This window comes from Periplaneta americana, chromosome 4, assembly GCF_040183065.1.
Source record: "Periplaneta americana isolate PAMFEO1 chromosome 4, P.americana_PAMFEO1_priV1, whole genome shotgun sequence".
Lineage (NCBI taxonomy): Eukaryota > Metazoa > Arthropoda > Insecta > Blattodea > Blattidae > Periplaneta > Periplaneta americana.
In genome coordinates, this window is record NC_091120.1 from 5,150,682 (window position 1) to 5,168,132 (window position 17,451).

The window sequence follows — 17,451 nt, forward strand, 5'->3', positions numbered from 1 at the left end:
AAAACTATGCACGGTTTATTAGTAAGACCGTTTTAAACAACTATGTAACTGCGTCCTATCCATATATGCTATAATTTCATAGTTTTATGAACATGTATTTATCACCATTGTTCACATTTTACGACTCCTAAAATAACATTATCCAAGATTTTTGTCCTTAAATTACGGTTTCATATTAAAATTATGAATTTTATTTGATTTGTTTCATTCATACTCTCATGCAAAACATCTTAAAGTACAGAGGTTTTCAGAAGTGAGAGATAATTTTAATTTATCATATTTTCTTCATTTTCTACACACTCTAAAAAATTGTGGCACTGGTATATCACACGAGAAATGGGATTCTTTTGCATCGTCATCCATTTCCATAACTCATCGTAAATGTTGTATGTGTCCACCATTTTGTTCTTGTACAAGTAACACCCTGCTGTATACAACAGCTATGAGTTCGTGTTCTGGAATATCTGCTGTCTGGTGATCTTGCAGGCCAAGTTACATGAAAGTTCCTACTGATAACACGACCACCAGAGCAATAAAAAACAAGCACACTCGTTGTCATGGTGATGCAAAAAATCTCACTTGTCGTGTAATAAAACTGTGTAGAAAATATGGACAATTAAATTCACCTCGAAATACCCCATATTAATAACTTAATTAAGTTCGTCTGGTTCTTTGTAGATACGTAGTTTATCCCAATTTTTGATTCAATATATAAGTAAAGTAATTTCGTTACATTTCACATTTATAAAACTTCAAAATTACAAACCGCTAACAGTCGAATTACTTACTTTTTTCATCTCTTCATAGGTATTGAACAAAACATTCGGTTCGTCGCGTATCTTCCAGAACTCCAAAACATGCTCCCAGAAAGGACCGAATTCAACTAAAATATCAATTTAAAACAAACATCATCGTTATGTATCATCGTTGTCCTTGTCACTGTAATCAACAATTATTTTCAAAGACTGATCTGTTGCTCGTCCTCAGTGTCGGAAATTTTGAATCAACAACGTTGACATTTGCAGATACCAAGCGTCCTTGGATATGTGGTCGTTGGTTAAGAACTAACTCTTAAGGGGAGATATAAGGTTAAAATTGTAAAAAAAAAAAACTCGAATTTTTTATTTTATTTTTATCTTGTTCTTTGATAGGCTGCCAAAATTTTATTTCGAAGTTACATCAAGAAGAAACACAAAAATAATTATGAAATGCCATGGTGCCACACCACTCTTTTTCATAATTATAAACTTTACGCTTCATTTTCCGAAAGTTACAATTTTATACAATAAGGAACAATTTTTTTTTAGTTTAATTACAAAAAGTCAGCATTTGAATCCACTAGATTCAAAACCCCCTAAAGACCATTTTCTTCACAACTGAGTTATGCCCCACATATTTTTTTGCTAAGAATGAATTCTAGTGATTTATATAGTTTGAATTCAAAAATCAATAAATTTAAAGCAAAAGGTTTGTTAAAAGTCACTATTATGTGTCCCTGTCCCTGTATTTGCCATTAGTTACTGTCAAAATCCTTCAATTTGTGAAGTGGAGATAGGAGACTTTGAATGTATAGGATTCAATTAACAATTTTGAAAATATGTCAAGAAATGCCTACTGCACGTTTTTTTTATAGATGGGTAGTGTCAGCTGGCCGGTAATGATAAATAAATCAATATTATTTTCTTTGGTTACTTTATACTGTACTTTATAAAGTATACTCGTATTAAAACAATTATATTTTATGAGGCGATATAAGTTATCCCTGGCAGGGATGTTATTATGAATGTATGAGAGGGGGATAGCTTTCCAATAGGGGGAAATCCCCCCATCTCCCGTTAATTCGCACCCTGCTAACATCTGTGAAAAGCTCTGATATTATAATAAAACGAGCTCAAGTTTATTAATTTCAAATGCTACCATACAAATACATATCTAACGGAGATAGATGTGTGGGTGACAATAGACTGAAAAAGACACAACTTTACTAATCCTTGTGATTATGACAATACTGCTGATGATTATTATCCTAAAACTTTTGTGTAAATTGTAATAAAATTTACAGAAATAACATATAAGGAATTTTATATTACAATAAGTTCTCTATTATAAATAGTGCGTTTTATTCAGATTAGCATTTGATACAGATGATTTCATACTTCCGGGACAAATTATCCAACACCTTAGGTATATACATGATTCGTCCACGATTTTTTTATGCATAGATATATATTATTGTCCATAATTTTTTGCATATAATTTAAACCATTTTAAACTACATCAACTGAAATATTATTAGATACCGCAGAAATTCTATCAACACATTTTTGTCCAATAACGTTTCTTTTAACAAAAAGTAGGGCACTAATACATTAATTTCTGATTCAGTTTTTTCAGATATATTTACCAGTCGTGAGTAAAATGAAATCACTGTTTATAGGGAAGACTGTTACATAGCAATAAACAACTTGTAACTTTTAATATTTATTTCCATGGAAAACATTACTGATATAATATTTTAGGTTTGAAATTAATAACATTACGAATTGAAGGCCACAAAATCTCTGGTACTTAATCATTCAAGAATAGTTCAGTTAGATGGGATACTCAGAAATTGCAAAATACTATAAAGAAGAGTTATGTTTTAAATCAACGTCAAATTCAACAAATTATTGATAGACAATAAACAAATGAAGAAAATATCGTTGCCTAACAACGTGAATCTTGAGTCATCAGGTGACAGGACAAGAGAGAGAAGAAAGATATAATACTATTGTATCATTTATTTAAGCACCTATGTACGTAAGTGAATGTTCAATTTGATTTAAGTGCATTTACTTATAAATAGAGAATATTTTTATATATACAAACGTGATATTAGGTCATATTAACGCGTTAAACAAAGCTGATGAGAAAAAATATTCGTGAATAAATAACATGTCCTTGTTTAGTCAACTGTCCCGAGAAAGGTCTAAACCTCACAAGTGATACCAAGAAGGCACCACTTATGAGGCAACTAGGCCAGGAGATAATGGGATAGGGTGAATAAATATGGGAAATGCCTGTTATTATTCGGTTGAGAAGCTTTTATCATCCAGTCTGGTGTCCAAAAATCTGAAAGTTAGAATTTATAAAACAGTTATATTACCGGTTGTTCTTTATGGTTGTGAAACTTGGACTCTCACTTTGAGAGAGGAACATAGGTTAAGGGTGTTTGAGAATAAGGTGCTTAGGAAAATATTTGAGGCTAAGAGGGATGAAGTTACAGGAGAATGGAGAAAGTTACACAACACAGAACTGCACGCATTGTATTCTTCACCTGACATAATTGGGAAAATTAAATCCCGACGTTTGAGATGGGCAGGGCATGTAGCACGTATGGGCGAATCCAGGAATGCATATAGAGTGTTAGTTGGGAGACCGGAGGGAAAAAGACCTTTGGGGAGGCCGAGACGTAGATGGGAGGATAATATTAAAATGGATTTGAGGGAGGTGGGGTATGATGATAGAGACTGGATTAATCTTGCTCAGGATAGGGACCAATGGCGGGCTTATGTGAGGGCGGCGATGAACCTTCGGGTTCCTTAAAGGTAAGTAAGTAAGTAAGTAAGTAAGTAAGTAAGTAAGTAAGTAAGTAAGTAAGTATGGCTTTGTATATGAGTGTAAAGGAAGCTTTGTAACGTCTAAATAGGATTACGCATTAAAATTATAATTCATTGGAAATTATCTCTCTAAACTAAGCAAGAAATTACTTTATCTAATCTACAGGCACTAAGTCATGATTATTTTCAAAAAGAGAAATGTTTCTGATAGTAAAAACTTACCAATTCCTCCCATGAATGCTTCCACAAATTCTTCACATGATCCCGTGTAACCATTCAACAGACGGTGATGGTGATACCAAGACACAACCACATCCTTTGGATTTCGCGCCACGTATATCAGCTATCACAAAAACAATATTACGTTAAAGGTACAAGACAAGTGTGTGCGAGTATTTATACTCTGAAACTTAACATTACTGATTACATTTTTAACAGACTATAAACAATTATCCAGCCCATACTGAATGTAGGTAATAATATCTGTTTAGGCAATAATTCTTATTTATGAAATCTACAATTTACCAATCTACAGAGTCCTGGGCAATGACTATGCACTGGCCAGTAGTCTTGATACGCGATCTTCCTACTCTACTCCCAGTTTTTCCGCCTTTTCGTTATTTCATTACGCATTACTTCTTTCCTTTCTTCGTTTTCAATATCTTTCATCATTTCTTGATTTCTCTGTTTATTTTCTTTTGGCATTTCCTTTCCTTCTCCATTTCTTGATTGCGTATTTCCGTATTTCTTTTTTTTTCTTTTCATTTTTCCCTTTCTCCATTTATTTATTTATTTGTTTATTCTTTTCTATTTTCTTTTCTCCTTTATTTCTTCATTTATTGATAGCTCTATTTCTTCTTTTCTCTTTTGATTTTCTTTTCTCCCTGCCCTCTTCATTTCTCTATTTATTTTTTCGTGTTTCCTTCCTTTCTTCATTTCTTGATTTCTCTATTTATTCTCTTTTCTTTTGGCATTTCCTTTCCTTCTCCATTTCTTGATTGCGTATTTCCGTATTTCTTCTTTTTTTCTTTTCATTTTTCCCTTTCTCCATTTATTTATTTATTTGTTTATTCTTTTCTTTCTTCGTTTTCAATATCTTTCATCATTTCTTGATTTCTCTGTTTCTTATTTTCTCTTTTGTTTTCCTTTTTTTCCTACCCTTCTTCATTTCTCTATTTATTTTTTCGTGTTTCCTTCCTTTCTTCATTTCTTGATTTCTCTATTTATTTTCTTTTGGCATTTCCTTTCCTTCTCCATTTCTTGATTGCGTATTTCCGTATTTCTTCTTTTTTTCTTTTCATTTTTTTCCTTTCTCCATTTATTTATTCATTTGTTTATTCTTTCCTATTTTCTTTTCTCCTTTATTTCTTCATTTATTGATAGCTCTATTTCTTCTTTTCTCTTTTGATTTTCTTTTCTCCTGCCCTTCTTCATTTCTCTATTTCTTTTTTCGTGTTTCCTTCCTTTCTTCATTTCTTGATTTCTCTATTTATTCTTTTCTCTTCTGGCATTTCCTTTCCTTCTCCATTTCTTGATTGCGTATTTCTTTTTTTCATTTTTCCCTTTCTCCATTTATTTATTTATTTATTTGTTTATTCTTTTCTATTTTATTTCCTCCTTTATTTCTTCATTTACTGATAGCTCTATTTCTTCTTTTCTCTTTTGATTTTCTTTTCTTCCTACCCTTCTTCATATCTCTATTTCTTTTTTCGTGTTTCCTTCCTTTCTTCATTTCTTGATTTCTCTATTCTTTTCTCTTCTGGCATTTCCTTTCCTTCTCCATTTCTTGATTCCTGTATTTATTGTTTTTTCTTTTCATTTTTCCCTTTCTCCATATATTTTAGTAGGTTATTTTACGACGCTTTATCAACAGCTTAGGTTATTTAGCGTCTGAATGAGATGAAGGTGATAGTGCCGGTGAAATGAGTCCGGGGTCCAACACCGAAAGTTACTTAGCATTTGCTCATGTTGGGTTGAGGGAAAACCCCGGAAAAAACCTCAACCAGGTAACTTGCCCCGACCGGCTTTCTCCATATACTTATTTATTTATTTATTTATTTTCTCTTCTCCTTTATTTCTTGATTTATTGATAGCTCTATTTCTTCTTTTTACGTTTTATTTCGACTTTCTTGCTATATTTCTTGATTTTTCTATTTATTCTTTTCTTATTTGGTTTTCCATTTCTTTTTCCATTTCTTGATTACTCTATTTCTTCTTTTTTCTTTTCATCTTTGTTTTATTTGTACAGTTACCGATTTCTCTACTTTCTATTCTTATTTTTTATTTTCCTTCCTTCCTAGATTTATTTATTTATTTCTTTGTCTTCATTTTTCCTTCTTTCTGAATTTATTAATTTTCCTACTTACGGGATAATTTGAAAAACAAAGCATGTCTCACAAATCCGCGCACATTAGAGTATATATATTTTTTTTCAGTAGGTTATTTTACGACGCTTTATCAACATCTTTTGGTTATTTAGCGTCTGAATGAGATGAAGGTGATAATGCCGGTGAAATGAGTCCGGGGTCCAGCACCGAAAGTTACCCAGCATTTGCTCATATTGGGTTGAGGGAAAACCCCGGAAAAAACCTCAACCAGGTAACTTGCCCCGACCGGGAATCGAACCCGGGCCACCTGGTTTCGCGGCAGACGCGCTGACCGTTACTCCACAGGTGTGGACCATTAGAGTATATCTAGGTTAATATTGAGCATGAAATAACAAGATATTTCAGTTGATATTTCAGTGAATGGCAACATATTCTCGCGATATGAAGCTTCCGCCGTTGTAGGCTGTATTTTACCGGCTGATGCTGGACCTATCTAGCTAGATCCCGTGCTACGGTAGCCATATATATATTAAAGAGCCTGTATTATTAATATAACACATGGACAGTTATCTTCGGTTAATTATTTACGAAAATTTACGCTTCTAAACGCACCTTTAAACAAACTATTTACTAAATCCTTTTATTATACAAAATAAAGAAAGATATTTTGGAGTGTGTACCTTCGGTTTGACTGTCCAAATCTGTTGTGGAAGTAGTTGTGGATATAAATGAGTCTTTATGCAGCGTGGGGACTTCAGGTTTTCCACATCCTGCACAGCGTCTCCAATTTGAAGCTCAGCACGCTCACTTGGGGGATCACGACATCCGAATCTGAAATGCAAGACGTTTAGATGAGACTTTAAAAATAAATCGATTTACATTTTTTTTACGTCGTGCACTTCTTAGCTGTTAAGTTCTTCCTCGTGTCCTGGATTCAAACATTTTCGGTTTCTATAAACCTTTCGTGTTATGGGGTGTCTTTGAAGAAGAAAACAATAGTTCAAAAACTTTTTAAACTTTCCATTTTACCTTATGATTGAATCATAGGCCTACTTAAGGGGAGAGGATGGTATTTTTTTTAACTTTTTTCCTATTTGATGTAAAATATTAATTTTTTGAGAGCTCATAGCTGTAGCAACTCAACCAAATATAAATATTTAAAAAAATTATTTGGCGGCCCAAATTTGAAAAAAAAATATACCCAATGCAGGATTGTACTAAAACCTATATAGCTAAACCGTTTTTAAAGATAGATTCAAACAGTTTTTTGCAATGTATTTGCAAAAGCATGTTGTACAAACTGTCTGTAACAGAATTTTGATATTAGTCCCTACGTTTGTAAAATAAACAATTAAAATTCAATAACAATTTTCTGATTTCCTTTCTTGCAAACAAACGGACGTATTTTTGAAATGATATCAATTAAGAAAATTCTGTTACAGAGAAAAGTTTCCTAATAGTCTGAAGAATGTATGTTCTAAATTTCATGCATGTATCTTTAATATTTCAGAAATTATATCCATTTTTGTCTGGCAATGTAGCAAAAAAAAAAAAATGAAGTTATTCGAAACCGATAAAAGGGGGCGTGTGATTTAAAAATCCATAGCGCTGGAAGTTTAAAAATGACGTCTCAACATCCGATAAGGGCACAAAACCTCACAAAGTGTTATGCAATGCATTCTACACCTATCAAAGAGTAATTTAAAGAAAAAAAAAATGTTTTTGAAAATTTAATTTACCAGAAACAACAATAAAAGTGGGCGAGTGATTTAAAAATCCATAACGCAGGAAGTTTAAAAATGGCGACTCAACATCCGATAAGGACACAAATACCCACAAAATGTTATGCTATGCATTCCACACATATCACAGAGTATTTTAAAGATTTTTTTTTAATTTACACATTTTTCACCAAAAGATACCATCCTCTCCTCTTAAGAAAATACCTCTAGGTTGTTCTTATTTAGTATTTATTTATAGGTATGTTTCTGTGTTATACACAGATTTTCTCAACCAAAAAATACAGTTTACTTTACCAAAATTTCGCGATCCAAACAATCTTAATCTTGTGTCTCTTTTCCGCATGCTTTCCCTTTTTCCGTCACTTACGTAAGTTGTGATCTTCTACGCTTTCTTCTTTCAGGCGTGTAGGCCTACATCGCATCAGGACTTTTGTAACAACAAAAACATAACATAACACACATTCCATGTCACACTCTTACACAAAGTCACAAGGATATCACGTCACGAAAAGAAAGTTGCCATATGTCACATTTTAAGACGTCACTGTTTTGTTGTCAGTCTCTTAGCAACAGTGAGTTCTTGTTTTTTGGCAAGGCAATTTAAATTTGAAATGTCTGTTACAAAATTCATTCCTACATGCAAGGAGAGTAAAAAAGCTGATATATGATATATATTTGACTTAGAGTTATTCATTAAAGTGAAGTTAAGACCATCAGACTTCTCTTTCATTTCACTATAAATCAACCTGGAGTACAAGGTAATTCATACAACATAATAAACTTATTACATTTAATAAGATTAGCTAATGATACTAATTAGGAACATTAAATCGATGGGCAGGGCATGTAGCACGTATGGGCGAATCCAGAAATGCATATAGAGTGTTAGTTGGGAGACCGGAGGGAAAAAGACCTTTAGGGAGGTCGAGACGTAGATGGGAAGATAATATTAAAATGGATTTGAGGGAGGTGGGGTATGATGATAGAGACTGGATTAATCTTGCACAGGATAGGGACCGCTGGCGGGCTTATGTGAGGGCGGCAATGAACCTTCGGGTTCCTTAAAAGCCATTTGTAAGTAAGTAAGTAAGTAAGTAAGTAAGTAAGTAAGTAAGCTAATGATACATGCCACAGATGTTAATAGTCTAGTGCCATTAGTGCCCTCAAAGAATCGGTTCAGATATTGAGAAATCATTTGTATGGGAGTTATCTTAACCGATGGCTGTTGATTGGTTTAGATATCAATGCCAATAAATCCGTACTATTATTTTTCTCGCGGTATATGGCATTCATATCATTCTAACATATCTGATGATATTTCCCCCCCCCCCCTTTCTTAAATGTAAATGAGCACAAACGCTATTTAGGTGTAAATTTTTTTGACATTTTGTATATTCGATTCCCTAACCGTTTAAAATGTATATCATTTTACCTTTTAGGTGTGTTTCCAAATTATATGTATCATAATACGCTTTGTCAAATCTGGCAACCTTTTCATAAGGGAAGCTAAATTTATATTGTATTTATATAACATCATAATTAGAGAGCGGAATTTAGGCAAAAACCTATTTTCTTCCTTGATACATACAGATTTAAGATGTAATGTTTACATTTCTCATGGAAATACAGGTAATTTTTCATGGAAATATAGTTATAAATAAAAGGGTTTTATAGTGCCTAAAATGCCTATTTCGACGTTAGTGCCTATTTATAAGTTTTTTTTTTGTAATTTTTGCATAATTTTTCGTAACTGTTTACTCTTTTGCTTAACATCCTGTACCGTTTACATTTCAAGACGGATAACAATAACTCCCTCCTAGCAGTGAACATCACAACAGAGGAATACCTCCAGGTCACCCCTTCTCATTCTTACAATCTTTCAATCCTAAAATTCCAACTTTCAGTCGGCCTGGGTAGCGCTCGCCTTCTGTGCTCGAGGTTGCGGGTTCGATCCCGGCCCAGGTCAATGACATTTAAGTGTGCTTAAACACGACAAGCTCATGTCTGTAGATTTACTGACATGTAAAAGAACTTCTGCGGGACAAATTATTATTATTATTATTATTATTATTATTATTATTATTATTATTATTATTATTATTATCGTATCTTCCTCTATCTGTCATCAATTTAACACAAACTCGCTGGGTTGTACCCGAAAAAGCATTCTCTTACATTCCAAGACAGATAACAAATCCTTCCTTTTTTCTCACCATTTGTAAGTACAGCAGTGAGCGGCACAATAGCCATAATAGGTGCTGATCATCTACTGTGAAGAAAACTATAGAAATGTGACTGGTGAATGAAAAACACTCTTATACTAGTGTCATTCTTTAACAAAAAAAAAAACTATTTTTTATTTTATGCTCGACCATGCCGAAATGTAGTAATTATACACCTGGTAGCAGTCCTTTAATGCATGTCATTAAAGTGCACCTATTCATTAAAGTTCAGGTTTTCGATTATTCTCGGATATATCGAAAGACAACTAGGGAAACGTCACGGAGGCTGGAAATCCAATACTGTCGCAGAAGGTTATGTTCTGTTACTATAATAATTAGCGTTAATTGTAAATAATATTCAAATAAATTCAATTTGTTATCTCGTATTTCAATTCTAAATCAATTTTCAGGTTATATCAAAATTAATGTTTATGTTATTCTACAGATTATATCAAGGTCAATGACACATTCGTTCCTGGGAAAAAAAATCAATACTTTTGCGTCTGCGCACATCTCATAATTTAGGTCAGTTCCGTTCCTCACTTACATAACCATAATATGAATACTTATGAATAATTTCAAGTTAGAAATATGGTCGAGCATAAAAAGTCGTATGAAACTCGCCTATAATGGTAATTAAGACGCTCGTATGAAAATTACGAAACTCGCTTGCGCTCGTTTCATAAACAAACATACTCGCGTCTTAATTACTACCATTATAGGCTCGTTGCATAATGTACTATTATAGAATCTAAATAAAGGAGTTTAAGAGCCTATTTTAGACGCCTAAAATGCTACTTTTTAGAACCTAAAATTCCGCTCTCTAATCATAATACAGAATGCGCGTATACAGTAGTAATAAGAAAAATAACGTACAGAGAGTTAACGAAACAGTATTACAAATAAGAATAAATCTTAAGCTAAATTCTTAACGAACAAAAGAAAGATACTAACTTTAATATGGAACACTAGCTTACATATAGATTAGTACATTATGCAACGAGCCTATAATGGTAATAATTAAGACGCGAGTATGTTTATGAAACGAGCGCAAGCGAGTTTCATAATTTTCATACGAGCGTCTTAATTACCATTATAGGCAAGCTTCATACGACTTTTTATGCTCGACCATATTTCTAACTTGAAATTATTCATAAGTATTCATGTCATTCTTATCTGACTGGGGAGCGGAACTGACTTTGTGCAATACCTCGTAAATTGTGAGATGTGCGCAGACGCGAAAGTATTGATTTTTTCCGAGGAACAAATGTCGACATTGACCTTGATATAATCTAGAGAGTAAAACGAACATTAATCTTGATATAACCTTGAAATTGATTTAGACATTGAAAAACCGAGATGACAAATTGAATTTATTTGAATATTATTTACAATTAACGCTAATTATTATAGTAACAGAACATAATCTTCTGCGGCAGTATTGGATTTCCAGCCTCCGTGACGTTTCGCTAGTTGTCTTTCGATTGCATATCCGAGAATAATCGATACTTGCGCTTTCATATTGCTAGAATGGTGTTTTCTGATTGGTGGAACACCTGAACTTTAATGAATAGGTGTACCTTAATGAGGTCTGCTACCAGGTGTATAATTACTACATTTCGGCATGGTCGAGCATAAATAAATATAATTGACATGTCTAGCTCCTATCTAATAACAATTTTCTAAGCTTATTCTGAAATGTAATTGAGGAGTGTTTTTGCAAAAGTCGATAAATGCAGAAATTTTAGAAAGTGAATTACATATGGATATCGTATGTTTTCTACCTCCGGAATCGATCTATGAAATCAGATTTACTAAAACTTGATTCATACCGTAAGTAGAGACTACCAAACCTTCCAGGTTTTTTTCAAAACTCGATAGATTCTGTCACTTAGTGTAATTTCTGTAAAATCTTGATTTCTGTATCTATCGACTTTTGCAAAAACGCTCCTCGATTATGGTCAGACAGTCTCTGATCTCACGCGGGAGAGAATTCCAAAGTCTGGAAAGTGCAACACTAAATGATAAAGAATATGCAGAGATTCTCTGTTGGGAGATCAGAAGCACAGCAAAATCACTTACTGTTGAGAATTACAATATTTCGAAACGTAAAGCAAGACACTAAGGAGTAGAGGAACGTAGTATTTTGAATAATAGTGATAGATTACGTATCTGACGGCGCTCCTTTCAACGCAACCACGATAACATTTGGAAACATGGCATGACGTGGTCTCGCCGGCGACTATTACATTCAAAACGTATATGTGTGTATCTAAAGTATAGGTTCTCTATCAGATGGAAATGTATTGACAGAGACCGATGTTCAACAATGATTCCAGCATCGAGTGAAAGTAACGGAAGAGAAAATACTTAAAAGGTCAAAATACAACAGTGTTCATAAGTGAAGATTGACAATAATGGAGATAATTACTACAGTTGTCTGAACACTATTTATTGATAAAATAAATAAAATAATAAAAGTGGTTAGAAACCATACATGTTTCGGGGGCTATGCTCCCCCATCTTCAGTGGTTGTACCACGACTACGGTGTAGATCTTCTACCGCGTTTCGTATCTTAAAGAGGACTCTCTTTTTTTTTTTTTTTTTTTTTTTTGATTTACATCCAAATTGTACTTTTGTCCATTCTTTAACAATTGTGTTTCTTTGTTGTCAAAAGTAACATGTGATAAATTCACTATTCGTTCTTGAAAAGAGTGTTGAACTGAAGAGCTATTATTGGGTTCTTGTCTCTTAGGTTTTTGTGAAGCTCGAAGATTTTGTAGTTTTCTGCGTAATTTGAGAAATTGAAATCTAACTTTATTGCTAATACGTATAAAAATTTCTTTTTGAATTAATTCCCATTTTATGGGATGTATGGTGTTGAGTATATTAAGGTGACACTTATATAATTTTAGATAAATTTCATCTTTCTGTATGAAAATTGATTTAATTTCATTTGTTAACCAAGTTCTTGTGCAGAATTTATCTATGTGTCTAGCACTTCGAGAATTAGTATTAGGTTTGATGTTCACATAGAGTGTCGTCTTTAAGATACGAAACGCGGTAGAACATCTACATCGTAGTCGTGGTACAACCACTGAAGATGGGGGAGCATAGCCCCCGAAACATGTATGGTTTCTAACCACTTTTATTATTTTATTTATTTTATCAATAAATAGTGTTCAGACAACTGTAGTAATTATCTCCATTATTGTCAATAACGGAAGAGAAGTTTTGTCACAAACGAACATAACCATGCGCTTGACTGGGTCAAGGGACAAATCAAGAAGCCAGTTACTGGAACATCCTGAGAATGAAGCCGCATAAATTATCGCGATATTGAAAGGTTAGAATGCGGTGGACTCACCGATGAAAAAAAAAAATACTCGGAGCTGGACAAGCGCAACGGGTTGAAGGGTCGTTGGCAGATAGGCCTATCAAGAATATGGAAATAAAAACAGAATTACGCAGTACCTGCAAACTCTTGCACACAATTTCTAAGGTACATACTGAACATCCCAGAATATATTTCTTCCTATTCATCATATGTAACGATTTTAAAATTATTTTATAAAGTGATTAACAGTGTAAGATATGCGATTTTTTTTTCGTGCGACATAAATCAAGCCATTAGACATCGTAAGATATTGTGTGACATTAATTTCGTGTGACATGGAGTGACAAAGGACACAGAATGACAAATTTTAATTGTGACGTTGATTACGATATGATATAATCTATATATAAATTTGAACTGGTAATGGAAATTACGGGAAAACGGCTGAACGGATTATAATAAAATGACTCCTCATTTTGAAGCTTGGAACCCAAAGTTTTTCAGAAAAACAGTAGTTTTCAGTGAAATGTCAATTTTTCAACAGAATTTTCCTATTTCCTAAAATCCATCTGTCGTCACTAATTGCATTTCAGAATAAAACAAAACACACACTACAGTAAACAACATTACACGAAGGCCATGATCTGCAAGAATGCTGGCATATTTAGAGCTCAAATTCAATTGGTTATTAAAAACTTCAAGACTTACTAAAATAATTACATGTCTGATTCTGTGGTGTGTAATTTTCTGAGTACAGCTGTGTATTGAATATTAAAAACTACAAAACTTGAGGTGGTTTGATGACATTATTACCATTAGGAATGAAATATTATTTTAGTTAACGGCATGCTGTGACTATTTTTCATTAATTATACATATTAATGCTATATTGATGATATGAAAGTGAAACGTTTTGGGGTTATATAAGTAGATGTAGAGAATATCTTAAATTAGATCTTCATTTCTATAATTTACTGAGTGGCGGCTATATAATATATATAGTATATATTACTGAAAACTATAAAACTTACGTAAGATAAGAATATTGTTATTAAAAATCAAATATTTTTATAGTTACTAATCAAGTGGGGTTGGGTCTTTTTCTTATACTTAATGGCGGAATGGTGTAGATATTTATATGCGTGATTCTCTTCAGTATTGGCTCAAGAGAGCGCAAAAATTACAGTTCCTAAGGAAAGACCAAAAAGTATTACTTACTGATAAAATAAGAGGCCTACAAGATTTTGTAGTCTTCCGATCATTTCAGCAACATCTCTTAGCAGGATAAAATGATTTTACCCTCTACATTTCAAGGTAGTTTACGAAACATGCAGCAGCTATACCAAGATGCTATGTCTATTGTTCGAAAGCATAGCAAACCTGACATTTTTTTTAACTTTCACCTACAATCCACAATGACCTGAAATAGCTATTGCTATAGGCCTACTCCCACATGAAAAACCGACTGATCGTCCTGACATTGTTACTTGCGTTTTCGCGTTCAAGAACAAGTATCTGTCATAAAAAAATCATTCAGAGGGAGTATGTTTCACTATTGTGGAAGCAAATAACTTTCAGAATATCTGGTATTCTTCATTGAAAATAAATCTGAAAAATTTTTATTCGAACGTCTAATGAACCTAGTTTGCAGCATTTGCTGCACAAGCCACTAGTATCCTTATAACGAAAAGTCAGTGACAAAGATCCTGTGTAACGCTTTGGTTGTGACAAAAATTCCGGGAATCCTTCCAGGTGGTATCCAACATAAGATTTCTCTCATTTCTATACTAAATTTGCTGTCTTCTCTTAGCATTACATGTTCATACCGTCTTAGCTGCAATTTTTATATTTCTTGAAGAGTATTTTTGTAACTTCCATTAATTTTTCCTTACTATTATTATTTTTAACTTTATCTATTCTTAAAAGTCTTAGATAATCCATTTCTGAGACTAACAATTATTTATTTTTTTGCTTCTGTTTCAGTATGCATACGTCACCCTCATTACCTCTCACACTTGTGTTATAATTTATTAAATTCCTAAGTATTACGAGTAAGATGGGATGTAGAAAAATCGTGATTATATATACATTTATGTTAGTAAGATTAGAATGCAGGAAGGAACGTGAGTAAAGTGTGATCTACGAAGTGAACTAACAGATGGTGGATATTTAAGATGTGTAAGGAGAACTTGACTGTTTGGAGTTAAATTAATAGCGGGATTTATTAAACAGACTGTCGAGAATGCATATTAATAAAATAAATAAATAAATAAATAAATAAATAAATAAATAAATAAATAAATAAATAAATAAATAAATAAATAATAAATAAATAAATAAATAAACAAACAAAAGAACAGACAAACAAACAAACAAACAAACAAACAAACAAACAAACAGACAAACAAACGAACAGACAAACAAGTAAATAAATAAGTAAATAAGTTAGTAAGTAAATAAGTAAATAAATAAGTAAATTAAAAAAGTAAATTAAATAAGTAAATTAAACAAAATAAATAAAATAAATAAATTAAATAAATAAATAAATTAAATAATTAAATTAAATAAATAAATTAATTAAATAAATAAATAAAATAAATAAAATAAAATAAATAAATAAGTCAAATAAATAAATAAATAAATAAATAAAATAAATTAATTAAATAAATGAATAAATTAAATAAATAAATAAATAAGTAAATTAAATAAATAAATAAATAAATAAATAAACTGTTATAATGTTTCTGCTCCACAAGATTGAATGAACTATAGTTTTTTTATCAGTGACTCTTCTTTCAGTGTTTAAATCGGAGAGTCCATTTGTTTGATTAACTGATCCCAAATACTGAAAATTTCGTTCTGTTTTAATTCTGTTAATTTTCATGTCACTAATTTTTAAATTATTAGAGGAATCCATGGTTAAATATTGTCTTCTCATGGTTCGTTCTTAGTGTACATTTTAAATATTATTTTTTTAATTTTCTGTCCACATAATCAGTATCATCGACTCCATTAGCATCTAGCATATTATGTAGGCCTATACGTCAGTTTCAATCTCATTCGTTTACATTTCTTAGGCCTCTTACGTACTTCATACAACTTTAATATAACATTCTGAACAGCGTAGATGACATTGCACACTCTTGTATTTATGAATTCTTCTGATAAAATTGGTCCTATTATTACTATATGATCCTAATAAGATATATTTCTCTTTTGTCAACATTTTCTGTTTCTAACGCTAGCTATAACAATTTTCTTGGCACGTTATTATATTCCTTCTCCAAATCATACAATATATAATATTATATTCTTTTTGATAATGACGGGTATTTTACAGTTCGTCATTCACCCATATGAATGAAGTCAATTACTTTCAACGCTCTTACCACTAGATCATTGTGACGGCAAAAAAAATAAAAAAATATGAAACTCGCATATTGTTGCAGCGAATTACATTTCTACAAAGTTTGCCTCACTGTAAATCTGTGCTCCATTGTTGAACGGCCGCCTTACTTCTTGTTTTCCTTTAAAATCTTTTTCTGTACATATCCTAATTTTTTTTTTCAAAAATCAAGGATTTATTTGAAGAGGTTTGTGATATTTTTATCCTGTAGTGTTTAACTTATAGTCTTTCTCATTTCTTTCTTTTTCTTTTCTTTTTTTTTTTCTTTCTTTTTTGTGAATTTGTACCATGCAACCTTTTTTCATAGCTTGTAGAAGTATTTATACTTAAGTTAACAAAATACATAGCCTAAACATACAAGGAAAAAATTCCCTTACTCCATAAATGGCGATCTGACATATTGTGGTACAGTCCTTGCTGTCCGATAGTCTAGATTGTTGAGTAACAGCCACACCATCTCTTGCGTCCATGTCGTTCCTGCACAAAATACATTATAGATATTATAAATAAATTGATTTATCTTACTCCATCCTTGGGCCGATAAATTTAAAGAGGGTTTCAAATTGATTTCTAACATAGAAACTTATTATAGCCTGAAACATATCGTGATAGTAATGAAAATGGTGATGGAACTTTAAGCTTCATGTTTTATGTTTACTTCTGTAAATTATGCTTCATTATGACCACAAAATTATTTATTTAAAACCATCTAATCATCATGATCAAAGTTAAATTAGCTACCAATCCATATTTGTAAATTTCTATTATACTTTTCATGTTTCTTATTATTTATTCCTTCTCTTATTTTCTTGAAGTT

The 17,451-nt window shown here is 32.1% G+C and overlaps 1 protein-coding gene across 3 annotated transcripts in view; it reads right to left on the reverse strand.

Annotated features, from left to right (window-relative positions):
- LOC138697507 (sulfotransferase 1 family member D1-like) overlaps window positions 1-17,451 on the reverse strand; it is a 56,476-nt gene that overhangs the window by 10,537 nt on the left and 28,488 nt on the right. For all 3 annotated transcript variants that reach the window (XM_069822808.1, XM_069822806.1, XM_069822807.1), the window contains exons 3-6: window positions 17,012-17,111; window positions 6,607-6,757; window positions 3,822-3,942; window positions 789-883 (exon numbers count right to left, since the gene is read on the reverse strand). In XM_069822808.1, coding sequence (XP_069678909.1) covers window positions 789-883; window positions 3,822-3,942; window positions 6,607-6,757; window positions 17,012-17,111 — 467 coding nt within the window. The remainder of the gene's footprint in view (window positions 1-788; window positions 884-3,821; window positions 3,943-6,606; window positions 6,758-17,011; window positions 17,112-17,451) is intronic.